We start from the raw sequence: 22,696 nt of genomic DNA on the forward strand, positions 1-22,696 counted from the left end.
TATTTCTGAACAGGACAGACCCTTGTAAAGAGTTACAATAGATAAAGTACCAGGCAGTTAAGTGTGTGTGACAGAGGATGAAAAGTTGTTGGTGAAATGGATTAGTCAGACAGTTAATGGATTAAATGCAAAACTATATACTCCAGCAATAGTTATAAGGAATGAAACAAGAAATGTGAAAACCTTGATAGAAGAAAGGGAAACATGGTCAGGTTCAAAATATATTATTTGCTTTTCTTTTGGAAATGATTTTGGGAATTTCTGGAAGTGTTCCAGATTAAAAACAGTGAAGTCACAGCCCCAAACAGCAATCAATAATTAGTGTATAGTAGAAGTGGTGGGTGCAGTTTCAATTTTAACATTTAAGAGAAATTTGGATATACATGAATGGGAAGGGTACGGAGAGCTATGGGCCGGGTGCAGGTCAAAACGACTCGGTAGAATAATAGTTTTGCATGGACTAGATAGGCTGAAGGGATAGTTTCTTTGTTGTCATGTTCTTTGACTTTTATATATAATGAGATGAATTGTTTAATATTTGAAAAGATGCTGAGGATGCAATAAAATGTTGGTTCAGAGAGAACACAGTTTGTAAAGAAACTTCTGATAAAATGCAGTTTTGACACTCGAACATCAGGCTGCAATCGTTGGTATTCAAAGGTGGGGGCTTTGATCGTGTCAGATCAACTGTTTTTATCTGGTTGGTGAACGGTTGCTTGCACAGGTTGTCAAAACATGGATGTCACACAGAAGTTGTATTGGAGCATGTGAGAAAAAAATAGAAAGGAGCTGAATAAGAACAGTGTTGATGCAGCTTCTTTGAGACCCTTGGGGTAAAGTGGATTAAATGCCTTTCTTTGTGATGCTGTTTCAGCAAATCTTTCCAAGATTCTCTGGATAATTCTTACTGCAGCCTGACTGAGAGATATGCATTTTGGAGTACCAGGTGTCCCCTGCTTTTTGAACGTTCGCTTTACGAAACCTCACTGTTACGAAAGACCTACATTAGTACCCTATTTTCGCTTTCGGAAGGTGTTTTCACTGTTACAAAAAAAAATTCAGCGCGCAATAAAAGGCAGCGCGTCCCGAGCAGCCGTTCTCCCCTGGATTGGGAACTGCTTTGCTTTAACACTTGCCTGTGAGCAGCCATTTGCAAGATGAGTTCTATGGTATCGGAAAAGCCTGAAAGAGCTTGTAAGGGTGTTACACTTACGGTAAAACTAGACATAATTAAGCGTTTTGATCGTGGTGAACGAAGTAAGGACAACGTGAGTTTGGCTTGTGGAAGCTGACGAACATGATGTTGAAGAGGTTTTGGCATCCCATGACCAAGAACTGACAGATGAAGAGCTGATGCAATTGGAAGAAAAATGGATAACAATCGAAACCGAATGAGTAATGATAAAGTACGACTTTAATTTTGAAAGGGTACGTCGGTTTAGGGGATATTTGCAGGATGTTTTGAGTCCTTTATTAAAGAACTGTACGATAGAAAAATGCGCGAGGCTCAGCAGTCAAGCAAGCCTTCCACATCAGCCACAGCAGACGACGAACCTCGACCTTCGACATCGAGGCGGGCAGAGATAGAAGAAGATGAGCTGCCTGCTCTAATGGAAACAAACAACGAGATGACACCCCGGTGTCCCACCACCCCAACCCCCAGGCCACGGACAGATACCGATTCGCGGAGAATGCAAAGGTAGCCGGGAGGCACACAGCACATCTTTAAGAAAAAAGTCGAAATAAACATGCTAATTAATTAGGTGCTGCCGACACGTAATTGTCGGCCTAGTTCAGAGACGACGCAATCGGAAATTGGTACTGATCTGGGCCGACAATTACGGGTGGCACCTAATTAATTAGCATGTTTGTTTCGGCTTTTTCTTAAAGATGTGCTGTGTACCTCCCAGCTACCGCTGGACCCCTGCGTTCTTCGCGGCAATGTATCGCTCAGCAGCCTGGAGGGTGGGGGGCCACTGCACCATCCAAACTCCGACAAGTCTAACACACCATCGTCAGTGTGCTCAGCGCTGAACCAATTCCGGTAAGTGATACGACACTGTATGTACATTATTTCTACTTTATATTGGCTGTGTATTTTTACGTGTTATTTGGTATGATTTGGCAGCCTCATAGCTTAAAGGTTACTGGAGAGAGTGTTCTTGCCAACAGCACTTGCGTGAGATTTTCTGCCGACGGCGCTTGCGTGAGATTTTCGCTTCAGCGAACAGTTCAGTAATGATTGTGGAAAAGTATTTCTACTTTATATAGGCTGTGTGTTTATCATATCATTCCTGCTTTTACTATATGTTACTGTTACTTTAGGTTTTATGTGTTATTTGGCATGATTTGGTAGGTTATTTTTGGGTCTGCGAACGCTCACAAAATTTTCCCATATAAATAAATGGTAATTGCTTCTTCGCTTTACGATATTTCAGCTTACGAACCGTTTCATAGGAACGCTCTACCTTCGGATGGTGGGGGAAACCATATATTATTTGGGAAACTTAGCAAAAAGTTTAACACATATTTTCAAGATTGTGTGATATATAACCATGATGTTTTAGAAACACAAAGTAACCATGTTAGACTAACTCCAGAACCAAGTACAGATCTGTTTTGCTGAAACTTGTATTGCATCATGGATACTCAATTAACTGAAGTACACCTCAAGGCTGAATGCTTAGGCCAGTGCTCTACTCTCTCTGTACAACACTGAGTGGTTACGACTCAAACACCATCTATAAATTTGCCAATGCCACTACTGTTATTGGCAGAATCTCAGACAACAAGGTGGTGTACAGGAGTGAGATCAGTTGGTTGAGTGGTATCGACCAATAACCTTGCACTCAACATCAGCAAGTCCCAGGAATTGATTCTGGACCTCAGAAAGAAGTCAGGGGAACGTGAACCAGTCCTCATTGTGGTGTCAGCAGTGGAAAGGGTGAGCAGCTTCCTGGGCATTTCTAAGGATCTATCCTGTGCTCAACATATTGATGGAATCATGAAGAAGGCATGGCAGCAGCTCCTCTTCATTGGGGGATTGATGAGATTTTGTGTCACCAAAGGCTCTAATAAATTCCTACAGCTGTATTAGGGAGAGCATTCTGAATGGATGTAATGCAATTTTCAGTTTGTTCGCCTCCACCACATCTGTTCCCAGGATGTTGCTTTCCGTTCCAGGTCACCAAAGATGTTCTCCTCCTTCTTTAGAGATGCCTCCCTCTACTGTTGATGCTGCCGTCACCCCATCTCCTCTATTTCCCATACATTCACACTCACCCCATCTTCCCACCACCTTAGTAGTGACAGAGTCCCTCTTGTCTTTAGCTACTACCCCAACACCACCTCCCTCACCTCTATTCAGAGCGCCTAACAGTCCTTCCAGGTGCGACAACACTCCACCTGCTGGGGTTGTCTATTGTGTCCAGTGTTCTGATGCAGCCTCTTCAATTTATGATGGGTCTCACTAATGTAGGAGGACTGCTTTGATATCCATACCATCCGCACAAGCGGGACTTCCCACTGGCCAAACATTTTAATTGTGATTCCCATTCCCATTCTAACATATTGATCCAGGGCCTCCTCTTTTGCCAAGATGAGACTACCCTCTGGAGGAGCAACACCTTATGTTCCATCTGGGTACCCTCCAACCTGATGGCATGAATATTTATTTCTCCTTCTGGTAAACAAGTTACCCCCCCCCCCATTTCCTCTTAGACATTTTACTTCTCACCTGCCTATTACTTCCCCCTAAGTCCCCTTCTCCTTTCCTTTCTCCTGACAGATTCATTCTTCTCCAGCCCTTGACCTTTCCCACCCACCTGACTTCACCTATCACTTTCCGGCTAGCCTCTTTTCCCTTGCCCCCACTTTTTTATTCTGGCATCCGCCCCCTTCTATCTTAGGAAAAGAATAAACAGTTGTCATTTTGGGCCAAGACCCGTCTTCAGGACTGAGATGCTGCCTGACCTGCTGAGTTCCTCCAGCATTTTGTGTGCTGCTTTGCATGTATACAGCCTGGTATGGAACCTCAAAGGATCACAAGCCATTGCAGACTCAGCCAGATCATTTATGGGCACAGCTATCATTGAGCTCATCTTCAAGAGCTGGTACCTCATGAAGGCATCATGAAAGAATCTCATCATCCAGCACATGCCCTATTATGTTACTACCATTGGGGAGGAGATGTGGGAACCTGAAGAAACACACTCAAAGTTTTAAAAACATCATCTTCCTCTAGCATCAGAATTTTGAACAATCCATGATCACTATCTCTTTATTGGTCTTTTGCACAATTTATTTATTTTAGTAATTTATAGTGATTTCTAACCAATGAGTACTTATCACTCATTATAGTAATGAGTACTTTGCTTCAGTATCTATCAAGGAAAAGGATATGGAGGATCGGGAGAGCAGTGCTGTGTGTATAAATACATTAGGAAGTGTTGGGTCTCCTAATGAGTATTAAGGTGGGCAAGTTCCCAGGGCCTGATGGGATTTAACACAGACTACTGAATGAGGCAAGAGACGAGATTGCTGCAGCCTTGACCAGTATCTTCATGTTCTCTCTAGCCACAGGTGAGGCCCCCGGAGAACTGGCGAGTGGGTAATGTTGTACCTCTACTTAAGAAGGGAACAAAGGAAAATGCTGGGAACTATAGACAGGTGAGTCGCACGTCAGTTGTAGGGACAACATTGCTGGAGAAAATTTTAGGGATAGTCTATACGGCGGTGCTAGAAAGTTTGTGAACCCTGTAGAATTTTCTCTATTTCTGTATAAGGCCGAAAATGTGATCAGATCTTCATGCGTCCTAAAATTAGATGAGGTCATGAGGAAGTAAAGAGCATTATGGAGTGTACTGTAAATTGAGTGAATTGTGGAATACCAAATGTGCTGCAGAAATGCAAAAGGAATGGTGATATTTCAGAACGTTGTTGTTATGGTTTGAAAACAGCTAAAGTGAAAAGGCAAGGATCATGGTATTCTGTGTGTCCTTGGTGGTGGTGTTTGGCTGCATGTGTATGTATTGCAGAAGTATAACGTCAGGTAATGCATTGTATTGCTGAACTAATTCAAATAGCATAGCTTTACGATATATCCAGTCTGTAACTTTGCCAATGCTAACAGTAATGAGAAGTTATTAAACGACTGTGTGATCTGGATGCAAGTTGAAGAATGAAAAAAATCTTCTAATTCTTAAAGATTTAAATGTGTTGATCTGTTATTTGTAATATTCAGACTCTTCTGGTTTGAGCATTAATAGGTTAGAGCAGCTGGTGATTGCCATGATTGTTTTAACAGATAGGGAAACATACATGCTATCATTGGGTTAAGAATGACTTAGTTCTGGACAGATTCCACAGTGAAATAAGTTGACATAGTACTTCTATGTAGTCTCACATAGGTATGGTCTGTCTGTCACTCTGACCCAAGTTCCCATCATTCTGAATTGCAGTTATTGTTACTTTTTTCAAAATTCAAAGTAAGTTTATTATCAAAGTACATGTCATCATTTTCATGGAGGCTTTCAAAGTATAACAAAGAAAGACAATACAATTTTAAAAAAAACAGTCTTGCAAGCAACTGCTGTTCAAAAGACAAACAAGTAAATAAATAATACCATGGATTCTAGTTAATTGGGACAAGCACATTTGGGGTTCATAGATCTGTCGGATCATAGCCCAGTCTCTATGTCTCTAATCCTGGAAAGGAAAATGAGGAAAACACTATGGAGGCTAAACTCACATATACTCAATAACCCGAAAGTAATGGAGAGATTAAGGGGAGAAATCAAAGAATATCTAGACCTTAATGACACGGGAGAAACATCACCAGTGATTTTATGGGATACATTGAAAGCTGTACTGAGAGGGAAAATTATTTCCATTACTACTCACATGAAAAAAATCAATGCACAAAAATTAGCAGACCTTCAAGGAAAATTAAAACAACTTCAAGTTGTAGATAGCAACAAAAGTAATTCAAATCGAAAACAGGAAATTAGGAAATTGCAAAGTGAAATTGATGATATTTATACGTTGGAAACTCAAAGAAATTTTCTTTACCTGAGACAAAAGAATTATGAAGTAGGAGGTAAATCCGCTAGATTATTAGCATATAAATTACGGAAACAACAAGCAGACAATACAATTCATAAAATAAAGAATCCAAAGACAAAGCTTGTGGAGAGTACAATACGGAAAATTCGAGAGAGTTTTGAAACATATTATCGAGAGCTGTACTCCCAACCCCGGGCCCCCAATGAGCCCTATATAGACAGTGTATTGAATTTTTTAGATCTACCTAAACTTACAGATTTACAAAATGAAAGTTTATTAGAACCAGTAACTGTCAAAGAACTGAACGTGGCCATCTCTAGGTTAAAGGCTGGAAAGTCCCCGGGTTCTGATGGGTTTACCTCAGAGTGGTACAAGTCCCTGAAGACACAGTTAGCCCCATTACTACTTAACACCTTTAATTGGATCTTGCAGAGAGGAGAAACTCCACCTTCCTGGAGAGAAGCGATTATTTCAGTTATTCCTAAAGAGGGTAAAGATAAACTAGAATGTGGCAATTATCGGCCAATTAGTGTTCTTAATTTAGATTACAAACTATTTACATCTATATTAGCGCGCAGATTGGAAAAGCTTTTACCTGGCCTAATCCATTTAGACCAGACTGGATTTATTCAACAAAGACAAACACAGGACAACATAAGGAGAACTCTGCACATATTAGAACAGGTTAATAAGAACGAGACAGAGACAATGGTAGTAGGATTGGACGCTGAGAAAGCTTTTGATTCGGTTAGTTGGGCATTCCCATACAGAGTGTTAGGAAGATTCGGCTTTCAAGAAAGGTTTATTAAAGTAATTCAGACTCTATATGACAGCCCAACAGCCCGAATTAAGATAAATGGGGACCTCTCTGACTCCTTCATTTTAGAGAAAGGCACTAGACAGGGATGCCCAATTTCTCCTCTCCTTTTTGTGCTATATATTGAACCACTTGCCCAACTAATAAGACAGAGTGAAATCGTAAAAGGTATCAAGGTGGCAGGGATTGAACAGAAAGTGGCGTTATTCGCAGATGATGTTTTGGTCTATCTGAGTGAACCAGAAAAATCATTTATAGGATTGTTTACACTGTTGGATGACTTTGGGAAAATATCAGGTTATAAAATAAATGTAAAGAAAACGCAGGTTATGTCCCTAAATTATACACCATCCAAAAAATTGCAGGATACATACGATCTTAAGTGGGAAGCTAAATCATTAAAATATTTAGGAATAACCCTGCCGAAGGATCTTTCAACACTGTCACAGGTAAATTATGGGCCATTAATCTCAGAGATAAAAGCAGATATGCATAGATGGAATCCTATCCCCTTTTTAAGTTTAAATTCAAGGATAAATACTATAAAAATGAATATTCTTCCTCGGTTATTATATCTTTTCCATACTTTATCAGTGGAGGTGGATGATAATCAATTCAGGGAATGGGACAAATGGATTTCCCGCTTCATTTGGCAAGGAAGGAAACCTAGAATTCGATATAACACCTTACAGTTAGGGAAGGAAGGAGGAGGTATGGTTCTTCCTTGCCTGAGAAATTATTTTTATGCCTCACAGATAACCCCTCTGTTATATTGGTGTAATAGGGAATATAAGGCTAGATGGAAGGAAATAGAATTTGGATTAGTTGACAGTTTTCCTCTTCAGGCCTCAATAGCTGACAAAGGATTGATGGCCCAGTTGGAAAAATTTAATAATGCTTGGATAAATCTTACATTAAAAGTATGGCAGAAGGTGGTTAATTCATGTGGAATTAATAACATGTTAAAACTCTTTAGATGGTGTGCATATGATACCGAATTCCTTCCCAACAGTGGAGATAAAAGATTTGAGCTATGGATAAAGAAAGGTCTTACAACCTACCTCTCATTTATAGATAAAAGAGTATTACAAAGTTTCCAAATCCTGCAGGACAAACATGGCCTAGAACATAATGACTTTTTTAGGTACCTTCAAATACGAAACTATGTTAACCAGAGTTGTAGATATGCAGACCTATCAACAGTAGAATTAGAATTTTTCAAGATTCTGAATTCGGCTTGCAGTTCAATACCTAGTAAATCAGTTTCTCGCCTATATAATGCACTCTCCCATGCTAAAAATGTAAATACACTGTATATTAAAGAGAAGTGGGAGAAAGAAGCGGGGTTGGTACTTTCAGAGGAGGCTTGGGGGAAAATCTGCAGCTTTCAATGGTCCTCAACTAATTCTTTGACTTGGAGAGAACATTGTTGGAAAAACATTATAAGATACTTCAAGACCCCATATCAGGAAAAATATAAAGATACAAATGTGATGTGTTGGAGAAGGTGCGGCTCCAAGGAGGCAAATCATTTTCATATTTTCTGGGATTGCCCTAAATTAAGTCTATTTTGGGAAGGTATTCATAGAATATTAGTTAAGGTACTTAGGTCCCAGATACCTCTGAACTTTGAGACGCTCTATTTGGGGCATGTATTGTTCCTTGAACAGAAGGAAGATATAAAGTTGCTGCAGGCCCTCTTAGCGGCAAGTAAGAAATCAATCACTAGAAAATGGCTAAATCCAATACCACCTACATTAGAAGATTGGTACGAAATTATCTTGGAAATATTTAAAATGGAAAAGTTGACTTACTCCCTGAGAACTCAAAAAGAAACATTTTATCAAATCTGGAATAAATGGATTGAATATATAACCCCAATGCGAGCAGACTTTAGATGACTCTCCTCATGATTTATATTGCTCTTCTCATCAACACAGTAATATTGCTCACGTAAGCACCCCTAGTCTAAATGTTTGTTTTTTTTTGGAAAATAGAGAATTAACACAAGTAAAGGGAAAGATTTGGGAAAGGGATAAAAAAAATGAAAAAATTAAGTAAATAAGTACATAGGGATTGGATAATTATGTCTGCGGGCAGGAACAAGCACGAACAAATTGGGATATAAACACCTACAATGGTTGGTATATAGGCTTGTATGCAACATTTTGGACCAGTGGAAATGGTCCAAAAGGGTTGTATGGAAACTATTATTACCATTTTTCTTAACAACTAATTTCATTACTTAGCCTAATAGGTTAGATTTACCACAGTACATAATTATCTATTTAAATGTTTATTTTCCATTTATATCATCTCAATGTGTACTTAAGAATGTATAAATAATTGTAGTTTTATACATATAAAAAAATGGAAAAGGTTATATGTGTGAAAAAAGTACATGATAATTGTGAATTCCTTATCCAAATAAAAATAAAATTTAAAAAAAGGTATTTAAAAAAAGACAAGCTACTGTTTAACCAAGTAACAAATTATGCATTTAAATAAAATACAGTGCAAATTAGAAACCTTATCAATACTACTCCAAAAATAACACCAATAATTTGTTGTACAACTAACACGCAGCTACATTGCTATCAACAATTGGATCCTCCAAATCTTCATTTTCATTGTAACATTAAAGATGAATGTTGATACCTTCAAACCTTTCGTAGTTCCCAATTTGAAGTAGTGAAATCATTTCACTTACACTCTCGGTTGTTCTTGTATCTTGAATGCTTGAAACCTTGGTGATCAAAACAGTTCTGAATTATCTCACTGCCTGTTTCTCACAAACAAACAATGACAAAAATCACTACTTGTTGAACACAAGCATATACAACTGACAATATTTGAAAACTGTTTGCTCTGAACACGATGGCTACACAACTGTACTCGTCTGACACTAGTTAGAAACTGGCAACAGTCTGCTGTCCCAATTAAGTAGCACAGTGTCCCAATCAACAAAAGGAATCCAGCTATTTTCTCAATTAATTTTTGTTCTTCAAGTGTTGTCCCAAATAAGTGGCTGCCCCAATTAACTGGAATCCACTGTACATAGAACATGATCTATGAAGTCCTTGAAAGATGTGAAATGAGATTAGAGTCGAGATGAGTGAAGTTATCTATGCTGGTTCAGGAGCCTGATGGTTGAAGGGTAATAACCATTCCTCCTTTCCGATGGCCGCAGCGTGTCGAGTGCACAATGAGGGTTGTTGATGACGAATGCTGCTTTATTGTGTCAGTGCTCCTGGTGGATGTGTTCAGTGGTGGAGACGGTTTCTTCTGTAATAGACTGGGCTGTACCCACTGCTTTTTGTAGGCTTTTTTGTTCTTGGGCATTGATATTTCCAAACCAGGACATGATACAACCAGTTAGGATACCGTCCACTATGTATCTATAGAAGTTTGTGAAAGGTTTTAGATGACATGTCAAATCTGTGCAAACTTCTGAGAAAGTAGAGGTGATTTTGTGCCCCCTTTGTGATGGCAGCAACATGCTGGTCCCAGGACAGAGCCTCAATAACAGAACATCAAGGAATTTAAAGTTATTGGCCTTCTCCACTTTCAATCCCCTAATGAGGACTGGCTCATGAATTTTCCTCTTGTAGTCAATAATCAGCTCTTTGGCTTTGCTGACATTGAGTGACAGGTTGTTGTTGTGGCGCCATTCAACCAAATTTTCAATCTCCCTCCTGAATGTGCAGGTTTGTCACCACTTTTGATGAGGCCAACAACAGTTATCCGTTTAGATGGCATGTTAAAATACATAAGTCTTTGTGTACTTTCTGAACTATGAACAAGATTGGCCCAAGTTTGTTATTTTCTGGTTATACATGGAACACTAATTATATTATTCTGTAGCTATAAAGATAGTATTTTTAAAAAATTTAACATCAATACAAAAACTTAAGATATTGAGAGATATTGCTTGAATACGGTACACTGCAAGTTTGAGTTGGGTATTAACCACTTTCCATCGAATAAATATGTATTCTTTTTAGAACACTGGAGAGACCGGAGATGTGTTTTACACTACAATGGTGGCACCTGCGCTGAGGCAACATATAGGTAAGAAAGTTTTGTGTATACTTAAATAGTGCTAGTGGGGTAAAAATGAGAAGGAAAAGGGCCAGAAGAAAGGAGAGAGGTCTATTATTCACCATTTCATAGGTGTGGCAACTAAATGCTGTTCTTGAAAATGCAAAGATCAAGCATTGAATTCTGCAAAATATAATTCAGTTGCAATTAAAATATTAATTTATGCTTAAATGTCAATTTAAAATATCACTTGCAGTGAATGATATTTGAACATCTCCTGAATCTGCAATACTTAGTGTGCTTATATTTCTTTAAAAATTGGCATCAAAACATACAGTGAAATGTGTTGTTCGTGTTAAATCAAATCAGCGAGGACTGTGCTGGGCAGCTGCAAGTGTCGCCATGCTTCCGGCACCAATATAGTATGCCCACAACTCACTAACTTTAACCACACATCTTTGGAAATGTGGGACAAAACAAAGTAATTCTAAAACAACAGGCATTCTGCAGATGCTGGAAATTCAAGCAACACACATAAAAGTTGCTGGTGAACGCAGCAGGCCAGGCAGCATCTCTAGGAAGAGGTGCAGTTGACGTTTCAGGCCGAGACCCTTCGTCAGGACTAACTGAAGGAAGAGTGAGTAAGGGATTTGAAAGTTGGAGGGGGAGGGGGAGATCCAAAATGATAGGAGAAGACAGGAGGGGGAGGGATGGAGCCAAGAGCTGGACAGGTGATAGGCAAAAGGGATACGAGAGGATCATGGGACAGGAGGTCCGGGAAGAAAGATGGGGGGGGGGGAACCCAGAGGATGGGCAAGGGGTATATTCAGAGGGACAGAGGGAGAAAAAGGAGAGTGAGAGAAAGAATGTGTGTATAAAAAGTAACAGATGGGGTACGAGGGGAAGGTGGGGCATTAGCGGAAGTTAGAGAAGTCGGTGTTCATGCCATCAGGTTGGAGGCTACCCAGACTGAATATAAGGTGTTGTTCCTCCAACCTGAGTGTGGCTTCATCTTTACAGTAGAGGAGGCCGTGGATAGACATATCAGAATGGGAATGGGATGTGGAATTAAAATGTGTGGCCACTGGGAGATCCTGCTTTCTCTGGCGGACAGAGCGTAGATGTCCAGAAAAGCGGTCTCCCAGTCTGCGTCGGGTCTTGCCAATATATAAAAGGCCACATCGGGAGCACCGGATGCAGTATATCACCCCAGCCGAGTCACAGGTGAAGTGTTGCCTCACCTGGAAGGACTGTTTGGGGCCCTGAATGGTGGTAAGGGAGGAAGTGTAAGGGCATGTGTAGCACTTGTTCCGCTTACACGGATAAGTACCAGGAGGGAGATCAGTGGGGAGGGATGGGGGGGACGAATGGACAAGGGAGTTGCGTAGGGAGCGATCCCTGCGGAATGCTGGGGGGGGGGGCGGTGGGAGGGAAAGATGTGCTTAGTGGTGGGATCCCGTTGGAGGTGGTGGAAGTTACGGAGAATAATATGTTGGACCCGGAGGCTGGTGGGGTGGTAGGTGAGGACCAGGGGAACCCTATTCCTAGTGGGGTGGCGGGAGGATGGAGTGAGAGCAGATTCTGCTCTCAGGATGAGGCTTTTCATTCTAGGACGCGGGAGATGTCTTCCTTTTTTAAAGAAAGGGGCTTCCCTTCCTCCACTATCAACTCTGCTCTTAAACGCAGCTCCCCCATTTCACGTATCTGTCCCCCACTTTTCCTTTGCTACATCGACGACTGCATTGGCGCTGCTTCCTGCACGCATGCAGAGCTCGTTGACTTTATTAACTTTGCCTCCAACTTTCACCCTGCCCTCAAGTTTACCTGGTCCATTTCCGACACCTCCCTCCCCTTTCTAGATCTTTCTGTCTCTGTCTCTGGAGACAGCTTATCCACTGATGTCTACTATAAGCCTACTGACTCTCACAGCTATCTCGACTATTCCTCTTCTCACCCTGTCTCTTGCAAAAACACCATCCCCTTTTTGCAATTCCTCCATCTCCGCCGCATCTGCTTTCAGGATGAGGCTTTTCATTCTAGGACGAGGGAGGCGCCTTCCTTTTTTAAAGAAAGGGGCTTCCCTTCCTCCACTATCAACTCTGCTCTTAAACGCATCTCCCCCATTTCACGTACATCTGCTCTCACTCCATCCTCCCGCCACCCCACTAGGAATAGGGTCCCCCTGGTCCTCACCTACCACCCCACCAGCCTCCGGGTCCAACATATTATTGTCCGTAACTTCCGCCACCTCCAACGGGATCCCACCACTAATCACATCTTTCCCTCCCCCCCCCTCTGCATTCCGCAGGGATCGCTCCCTACGCAACTCCCTTGTCCATTTGTCCCCCCCATCCCTCCCCACTGATCTCCCTCCTGGCACTTATCCGTGTAAGCGGAACAAGTGCTACACATGCCCTTACACTTCCTCCCTTACCACCATTCAGGGCCCCAAACAGTCCTTCCAGGTGAGGCGACACGTCACCTGTGAGTCGACTGGGGTGATATACTGCGTCCAGTGCTCCCGATGTGGCCTTTTATATATTGGCAAGACCCGTCGCAGACTGGGAGACCGCTTTGCTGAACATCTATGCTCTGTCCGCCAGAGAAAGCAGGATCTCCCAGTGGCCACACATTTTAATTCCACATCCCATTCCCTTTCTGACATGTCTATCCACGGCCTCCTCTACTGTAAAGATGAAGCCACACTCAGGTTGGAGGAACAACACCTTATATCCCGTCTGGGTAGCCTCCAACCTGATGGCATGAACATCGACTTCTCTAACTTCCGCTAATACCCCACCTCCCCCTCGTACCCCATCTGTGACTTATTTTTATACACACATTCTTTCTCTCACTCTCCTTTTTCTCCCTCTGTCCCTGTGAATATATCTCTTGCCCATCCTCTGGGTCCCCCCCCCCTTGTCTTTCTTCCCGGACCTCCTGTCCCATGATCCTCTCGTATCCCCTTTTGCCTATCACCTGTCCAGCTCTCGGCTCTATCCCTCCCCCTCCTGTCTTCTCCTATCATTTTGGATCTCCCCCTCCCCCTCCCACTTTCAAATCTCTCACTCGCTCTTCCTTCAGTTAGTCCTGACGAAGGGTCTCGGCCTGAAACATCGACTGCACCTCTTCCTAGAGATGCTGCCTGGCCTGCTGCATTCACCAGCAACTTTAAAGTAATTCTAAAAGCAGGACAGAGGTTGTACAGCTCCAGCATTATACAGCATCAGGACCAAGATTCATCTGCGACTCATACAAGCAAAACCCATTTTCTTTTACAATGCTTCAGACTGGCCTTCACTTTTAATTAACATGTATACAGTAAAATTCTAACTCATTTCACAGCCAGTCAGCACTTTTATGAAATTCTCCTTTAAAACAAATTCCAAATGTATGAAGAGGTAGAGAAATAAAGTTTACATCTGTCAAGTTCCAAGTGGAAGTTGTAGACACAGATTCAAGAGAAGGAACACTGGGTACACTCAGTAACAAGTGTTCGTGCAAACTGCCCTCTGCTTTAGAGCACTGGTTTTCTTACAGCACATTTTAACTTAATTCTTTCTTCCTTCAGAGCACCTTAAATGTCATCTCAATGATCTCCAAGATGCCAATGACAGCATGATCAATGAACTCACCAAAGCTGATGAGGAAATCTCCCAACTCAGGCATGAGATAGCTGAACTAAAAGCAAAACGTGCAGAAGAGCTGCAGCTAGTCAAGCAAGAGGGCAACTATTTCAAAAATAAGGTAGTCAACTTGGCAAAATTATTCAAATGTTTGCGCTACTATTTTATTACAGATACTTTGATGGAAAATAGCAGTTTCCTTTATAACCTACCTGTTATAAACTGCATCTTTTCACACTGTAAACTCAGTTCATCTCACCTTTTAAGTACATACAAATAATTTCACTACAACCAATTTCACTGCAATTTTTAAAATCCATTAATTGAAATCAAATTACATAATGATGCTTATTGCCCAATTTGCCTTCTGTAAGGCAGTTCAATCACCAGATAAAATTTCTCAAGATTTGAGCTGTGTGTATGTGCAAGTTTCAACAGGTAAATATATTGAGTGCAGCAAACCATTGAGCACCATTCCAGCTAAAATGTTATGAAAAAAATCAAATTATATTTCTGATTTGTATAGTTTGAGCAACTAATTATTTTCCCACACATGCTGCAAATTGTGTTTCTCGGCTTCGCTGCAACTTTACAAATCAAAGTTAACACTATAATGATTGTGACAGAGGAGATTCTGCGGATGCTAGAAATATTGAGTACACACACACAAAATGCTGGAGGAACCCAGTATGTCAGGCAACGTCTATGGAGAGGAATAAACAGTTGACATTTTGGGCCAATCCTTTATTATGACTTCATCAGCCTAAAATGTCAACTTATTGGAACATATATTTTAAAATTCAGGAAGTTTTACAGACGTAAATTATCATTGAGAATGTTGTTGCTCATCATGTGTAGTTTATTTATGCAAAACAAAATTTCAGCTGTATTAGGAGCATATGATGTACAGTGACATTCTGAAGTGAAGTTCACATTTCAAAGGAACTGAGATATTCAGATTGCATGCAAACTGATCACTCTATCATGACCTCATACGTGACTAATTCTAGACATTAAATACATGTGCCTTGAACATTCAGAAAATATAAATGTGAACATATGGCACCATCACTGGCACCAGTCAATGAAACAAAACGGAAGACGATACAGTCTGCATAAACATGTCAGAAGACTACTTTGAGTTTGATCTTAAAAAAAGTTACTGTTTTCTAATAGGCAAAGACCAACAAATAAAAACAGCTGATCTTTTATAGTGATTATGCATTGATATGTGAAATGCAAGAATGCTACCTAGCAGCAATTTCAGATTTCCCTAGTCAGAATTTTGTATTTCAAAGACTGAGAAACTAATACAAACTTGATCAAATTGCTTCTCCAATTTCCTCTGCTTCTGAAATTTGCAGTTTAACAAATTGTGTTCTGCTGCATCCCAGAACACTGTAAAGTACAATACAGCTGACTTGCTGGAACAAATCCAACAACTAAGGAACGAGTCTCGGAAACTCAGGGAAATGAACCACACACTTGATGAAGAAAACCATCAACTTAAAGAAATCCTGTGGGACCTTAAACAGCAAAACAAATGGTTACCAAAAGAACAATTCAAAGGAAAGATGTTGAGCTCAGAAATCACAATAAAAGGTACGAGTTAAAAATTGACTTGTTCTAACTTCAAAGCTACTGTGAATGACACGGGAGGTTATACCATGTTAACCAAGACACGGGGATTAGTAGAAACGTTATGTGCTATGTACAAATTGAATCTATGGTTCAATTTTGGGAAACAAATTGCAAGGGAAACTGATTTTCATGGTGTCAGATCCCAGAATACCTATCAACTAAATCTCTGAATGCTAGTCAATTCTATGAAAGAAGAAACGTGACATTCAATTGATAAATTATTACCAATAAGCTTGAGCACTGTTTGGCAAAACAATGAAAGTGTCCAACATAAGACGAACAATTTTCCTGCTCCACTGAGAATTCATGCATGGCCTGTAACAAACAGCATCTCCACAGTGTTTCAGCAGTGTACCAAATTTTATGCTCAGGCCATTGAATCAACATTGGAAAACATAACCTTTAGCCTCACAGCCAAAAGCATTTCCAGTTCATGCTTAATGGACAAATAATTCCAGTTTACCAGTACAGAAACACTGCTAAATGCTTGGAGTGTCACATAAATTCACCTTTTGCATCAAATCTCTGTATGCTCAAGGTGTATATGCAAACAAACATATCTGCTTGTGGCTCAGTAAAAATATTCCTAATTGCCATTCCTAGCCAAGACCGCATCACAGTCTCAAATAATAGCCATCAACGGTGCACATTGGTTGCACTCATTTTCTTTTTTCACCTTTCCCCTGATCTCAGTTTAGTACTTTTAATTTTATTTATTGCAAAACAATTTACACTCTCTCAATCCCATTCCATCCAAATTATTTTCACAGTGCAACTTTACCAGATACCCGTCAACTGTCCTTCAAGTCTACCACCATGAACACACTCCATATGTCAACCTACCAACCTGTACATCTTTGGGATGTCAGAAGAAAGAAATCCATACTGTCCAGGGAAAATGTGCAAAATGCACACAGACACCTCCTACAGCTCAATGCATCTGCCAAACCAAATTTAAATTATCGGCAACATATACAAGATCTGAAGATATTTATGCTCTTTTACTCCAACATCTCAATAAGCACACATACACTGCTTCTTTGCAACAAGAAGCTTGTTAAATCTCTCAATACAAGAGATTCTACAGATGCTAGAAATCCAGAAAAACACAAATTCCTGGGGGAATTCAGCAAGTCAAGCGGCATCAACGCAGGGTAATAAACAGTTGACATTTTGGGCTGAGACCCTTTATCAAGATTGGCAGTCCTGATAAAGTGTCTTAGCTGGAAAAGTCAACTGTTTATTCCACTCTAAAGCATTTTAAAGCACTGTTCTCCAAAAGCCTAAATTACTTTCCCAGTATTTTGGTTTCCTTCTGCATTGCTTGTTTGTGAATGTTCACTGAAGTCCATCCCATTCCAAATTGACAGAACAAATCCAAATCAGCGCCATAAAAAATATGAACTGATTTGAACATGTTGGTTCCATGTACATTGATCTATGATTCCACATGTAATCCTTTATTTTGTTTATGTTTGGATTTCTAGAGAACAGGACAATTTCAGGCACAAAGGGACAAATGTGTGCGAAAGAAAGTGAGACCATAATTCAGAAAATGTCTTCCTTACCTTCCCGCTTGCATTGCATCTCCTCACCTTCACAAATCAGGTATGAGCATAATACTCAGATCTTGCCACTTTGATTCACTCTAAATGTTGAGCATAATACTCAGACCTCGCCACTTTGATTCACTCTGAATGTTAACACAATGAGGTTGATATTAGTCAGACCAGAAACCAGGTACACGAATACAATCAAAGCATAATAGCATTAACATTACAGTTTAGATTACTGGTCTAAGTAATCCAGAGTAAATATCTCACTTACACACGGTTATCTGTCTGATTGGGTTTCCAAGACAGACTGTGTTGATACAACTATACTGGATTACAACTTGCATATTTGATGTTGTTTGCTAATTGAAATAAAATATATTAACCAACTATGCCCATTTATTTTCCAAATTTCACAGCTTTGAATATTTCAATATTGAAGACAAAATTAGTCCAATCAAATCAAATGAGAATAAAATGATTTCAGATCAGCGGCTTAAATCCTGTGATGGTAAGTTAAATATTGCTCCATATTATTTATGCTGTATTTAAAACTAATAAAACCAGAAAGGAATATGCTGTTAGAGGAAAATCAGCTCCAGACATCCAAGACTTCTGAACATACAATGGAATGTCTGACTGCAGCAGTAAATACATTATAATGTAAACATTAGAAGTTACAATTTGATCTTCCATAGAATTAAAACTAATTGGCTTAACATTTAGAAACTAACTACAATGCCCTGGAGACTGCGTACAGGATTTCACTTTTACCAGCATAACTCCAAAGTGGTTGCATCATAAGTTTTAGAGCTTTTATACAGTCAGTTTGAGTTCAGATGAGTTTCACCTGAAATGCATTAACAGTCTGATCTACCTCTGAACAGGATTGCCTTCATACAGAATCTTTCACATCCTTTCTGCAGTTTCTTCAAGTGCACTCAGCAAGTGAAGTACTTTTGCAATTTGGACACTACTACATTATTTCAAATAACAGCCAAATACCACAAACCAAGTCAATAAAATAAAACTGCTTAAAAGGGTACATATAATCTGTTTTATCAATTTTACATGTAGTTAACTACTAATCGAGCATTAATCATCTCTCGCCAAATATTCTGCGAAACAATGCAAGGGTACTATTTACAGATACCCTTAATTAACATCTCATCCAACAAAAAAAGGATTATGAACAGTCGAACACTTATCTCATTCTGGAAAAAACAAGGCTAATTCAAAATTTAAATGAGAACACGTCACGATTCTTACTGGCAAAGTCAAGAAATAGATCATCATATATCATGTACTAACCAAAACAACAAAAAAAATTACCTTGGTGCCCATTAAATCACCCCTCTTACTCCCCCCCCCCACACACACACAAATTGACAACATTTTCAACCTTTCAAGCAGAAGATAATGACCTCAACATTATTTGCAAGCCAATTTGATGCATTTTTTCAAAACCAGGCCTTCCTTAGGGACAGATCTGCAGCTGTGACCTTTTGACTCATTTACTTAGCTCTCAGCGGAGCCCGAGGGTTTCCTCAGATCTCTGCCTCAACTAGAGTACAGCATTTGCAGAAATTCTAGATCCATGCCATTATAAGTCTCCAACCTGATGCCCATTGAATAAACCAACACTATTTTTTAATTCCCTCAATTCCATGATATTGTGTTTCAAAAGTATTCCAATGCAGATTCTCAGAGTGTGTTATTGGGCTTTCCACCCACAGATGGATTCAGAGAGAGATCCACCAGCAGTTGTTCTTTAGCTTCAATCGACAGCAACAACACAGAAGCTCTGCTTGCATCATGCAACGACGTGACCAATGGTCAGCTTATTAATTCAAACATTCATCAAAATTCAGGTAATTCCAACAATAACTTTCACTAAAAAACATACTGCACAAATGTAGTTTCATTTCTGACAAAGCTTGTTAACTGCATTTCTGTCTCCACATACACTACTTAACCTGGTCAGTGTTTCCAGCATTTTCTATTAAATAGTTCCAGAACCTGCAATTTAGATTTTCATTCACTATTCTAATTTTGTTGAGAAGAATTAATTTTACATTTGATCCTCCCAAGCAGTTCAATCATTCAAACCATGGCTCTAGTTACAAAAAGATTACTGCAATCTCTTTTCCTGTTTTCTGATCTGCAATATTGGTCCAATCAACTTATTATTATTACAGCAGTCCAGAGCTCAGGAGATACATATAATATAAACTCAGTTACTTCGGACACAAGTGAAAGATTTCCTTATGTATACTGCAAAAAAACTTTGCAGATTTCAACCAGAGCACTGTGGATGTTCACTTTGCAAATGTAGAGACTGCAGATGTTGAAATGATTAAACAGGGTCAATGGCCGGCTTGGCATACCTCTCCCATTTCAAAGGGGTTCAAGTGATCAAAACCAAGGCTTGGCCAGTGGTTCTGACAGAATTGGGATATTCAGCAATATAATACATGGGCCCTGCTGCCTTCTCCCCTCATAGCCAACCAGGCTGGGGACAAGCCTTTCTTACCATTCATGAGTGCCACTGATTTTCATTATCTCAGGCATTCACAGTTACCCAAAAAACTATGATCAAACAAATTAAAATACATACCAAAAGGAATGAAAAAATATCACCATGAATACGATCAAAAGTAGGCCCACCATTGGGTGCCATGTGAACTCCAGTGGCAAAGTTATAGTTTATTAACTTGCTTTAAACATGCAGCAGAGTAGTCACTTCCCTTACCTTGATTCGCACTGAAGAATGTGTAATGACACGACTTTACCAAAGCATGATTAAAAGTAACCCACACTGAAAAATTAGTATTTTTTAAATAACTTTTTCCCATCCTATTCCTCTTATCCTTTTTCTAGGTAGTATGTTGGATTTGGATGGGTTGAGTGAAGATGACACATCACTTCCAAACCAAAATAACCCTCACCAACAATTCCAAATCGCACACTGCTCCTGTTCGAATCTCTGTCAACCAATGATTTCACCTTCTGATTTTCGCAGCAGCTGCCTCGACAGAAATAAAACATCAAGGTTAGTAAGGAAGCAGTCTTACACAAATGATTTCACAGAGCTGCTTGCATGCAATTCAGCAGGACAACCTCTCTCTGGGCAACTTTAAATTTCAATGTAATCACACTCAAATGGGTTAAAGGACTTGCAGTGTCTCCAAACACATTATTCACCCAGACAAACTGACCAGGATCTAACATTTTGGCTCAAAGTTCCACGCGGAAAAAACAGTTGATAAACTAAACTACCATATTATGATATTATGACTGGCAACACACAAATCTGACTCCAGGTGTTACATAGCTGGCACCTAACTAACAAAATGAAAACTCCACAGCACACAGGCACTGGAGTTCTTATACTGTAGCATCTAATCAAATCTAGCTGTGATGCAAAACTTCAATTACTATAAATGCCTCAAATAGTTCTGCCAAACCACATCCATTTGAAGTTTTGTAACCTTAAATTATTTTAATCTCAAATCTGTTTCAAACTGCAGTGCTCAGAGAAAGCTGCCACAGTGTTGTTTCACAACCTATCTAAAGTCCAGATCATAATCCATCTGCTTAATCCTAATTAAGATTTGTTTGTATGGTTTGCATTGCAAATCATTTTTCAGTCAGTCACCCAGTGAAATAGCAGTCCAACAACTGGCCAGAAATTGATTTTAATGAGATTTTGTATTTTTACAATTAAAACAAGTGTTTAACAGAAGTGTATTTCTTCCCTTAGAAGTTAATTACCTTGTCTACTTTTTTCTTCCTGAACAATATGTCCACTCCCAAAATAGATTCATAACTAATCCTGAATAAAAAAATATTGAAGGGAGCCTCAGCACACATTCCCAAAATAGTCTTTCCCTGTTAATGAAAAATCATTTCGCCTGAGAAAGAATTTTTTCCAGGAGCTGAAGAATTGCAAATTCTGCTCACCAACTTGGAGCAAATGTAATATAAAAGAAATACACCCTGAAGGCTCATTTCACTCCTCTTCTAGTCTACATCATCATCTTTACTATGTATCAGCTGCAAATGTACACGTTTAACACGATCTGATTCAATTCCTTTCTGTCTGTTGTGAACAGTTGGAGCACCAGCATCAGTACACCTCCCAACTTCTCCCGACCCAAAAAGACCTTCATACTCCTGTATGTTTTCTGCACTTGAACTGGTTGGTAAATCAGAATATCTTCAACAATGTCTTGCATAACATCTTATGAAAGTCCAAAAATAATTTTACCCATTTTACAAGTTAGAAGGTTCAGACATTCCAAAATACTTGTCAGACATTACTGCCCTTCCATAAGTTTATAATGACTCTGCCTGATCCAAGTGTTATGTTGCAAGCACCCACTTCCAAATTTACTGTCAAGCACTTAAAAGTTCCAGTCTCAGTCTTGTCCTGCTGGAATTTAAGCAAGCACAAAATGCTGAAAACATCATAGCAACAGTTTCAAGTTGAAGTCAGAAATAATATTTATTATAACTAACACACAGGTCCTTGGTCGACAAAGCTGCATTGCGACGACGTCCCTTTGCTCCCCGGAGCATTGCAGATCTGAGCATCGGGCATCTCGTTAAATTCTCCCGGCCTGCAGGAAAGATTGGTAAAGGTGTGATCAAATACTTGGGACACCTTCCTGGCAGGCAGGAAGCATATATAGGTGTAGAACTGGAAGGCACCGAGATTGGCCAACATAATGGCACCTTTGAAGGAGTTCGTTATTTCATGTGGTGAGTTAGATATAGCTTAAAATTCTGTAGATGTTTCAATATAAACCTTGCTTTTCTGGAGTGAAGAGTTTAAAGAATTTAATAATGGTCATCATTATACAAACATTAAATACTCACTGTAATCAGGATTTGTTTCAAACACAACGCTAGTTGATGAAGGAAGGTTCTCAAATAATCAACAACAATGGGCC

The 22,696-nt window shown here is 39.8% G+C and overlaps 1 protein-coding gene across 6 annotated transcripts in view; it reads left to right on the plus strand.

Annotated features, from left to right (window-relative positions):
• The window catches only part of LOC134348073 (centrosome-associated protein 350-like), a 49,049-nt gene that overhangs the window by 19,118 nt on the left and 7,235 nt on the right, over positions 1-22,696 (plus strand). For 2 of the 6 annotated variants that reach the window (XM_063050894.1, XM_063050892.1), the window contains exons 2-10: positions 4,576-4,668; positions 10,885-10,951; positions 14,493-14,668; positions 15,912-16,149; positions 17,676-17,796; positions 18,161-18,252; positions 19,478-19,612; positions 20,622-20,793; positions 22,269-22,505. In XM_063050894.1, the coding sequence (XP_062906964.1) occupies positions 4,576-4,668; positions 10,885-10,951; positions 14,493-14,668; positions 15,912-16,149; positions 17,676-17,796; positions 18,161-18,252; positions 19,478-19,612; positions 20,622-20,793; positions 22,269-22,505 (1,331 nt within the window). The remainder of the gene's footprint in view (positions 1-4,575; positions 4,669-10,884; positions 10,952-14,492; positions 14,669-15,911; positions 16,150-17,675; positions 17,797-18,160; positions 18,253-19,477; positions 19,613-20,621; positions 20,794-22,268; positions 22,506-22,696) is intronic. The other 4 variants (XM_063050896.1, XM_063050897.1, XM_063050893.1 and 1 more) reach the window with 3 other exon arrangements.

The sequence above is a fragment of the Mobula hypostoma genome, chromosome 6, assembly GCF_963921235.1.
Source record: "Mobula hypostoma chromosome 6, sMobHyp1.1, whole genome shotgun sequence".
Classification (NCBI taxonomy): Eukaryota; Metazoa; Chordata; class Chondrichthyes; order Myliobatiformes; family Myliobatidae; genus Mobula; species Mobula hypostoma.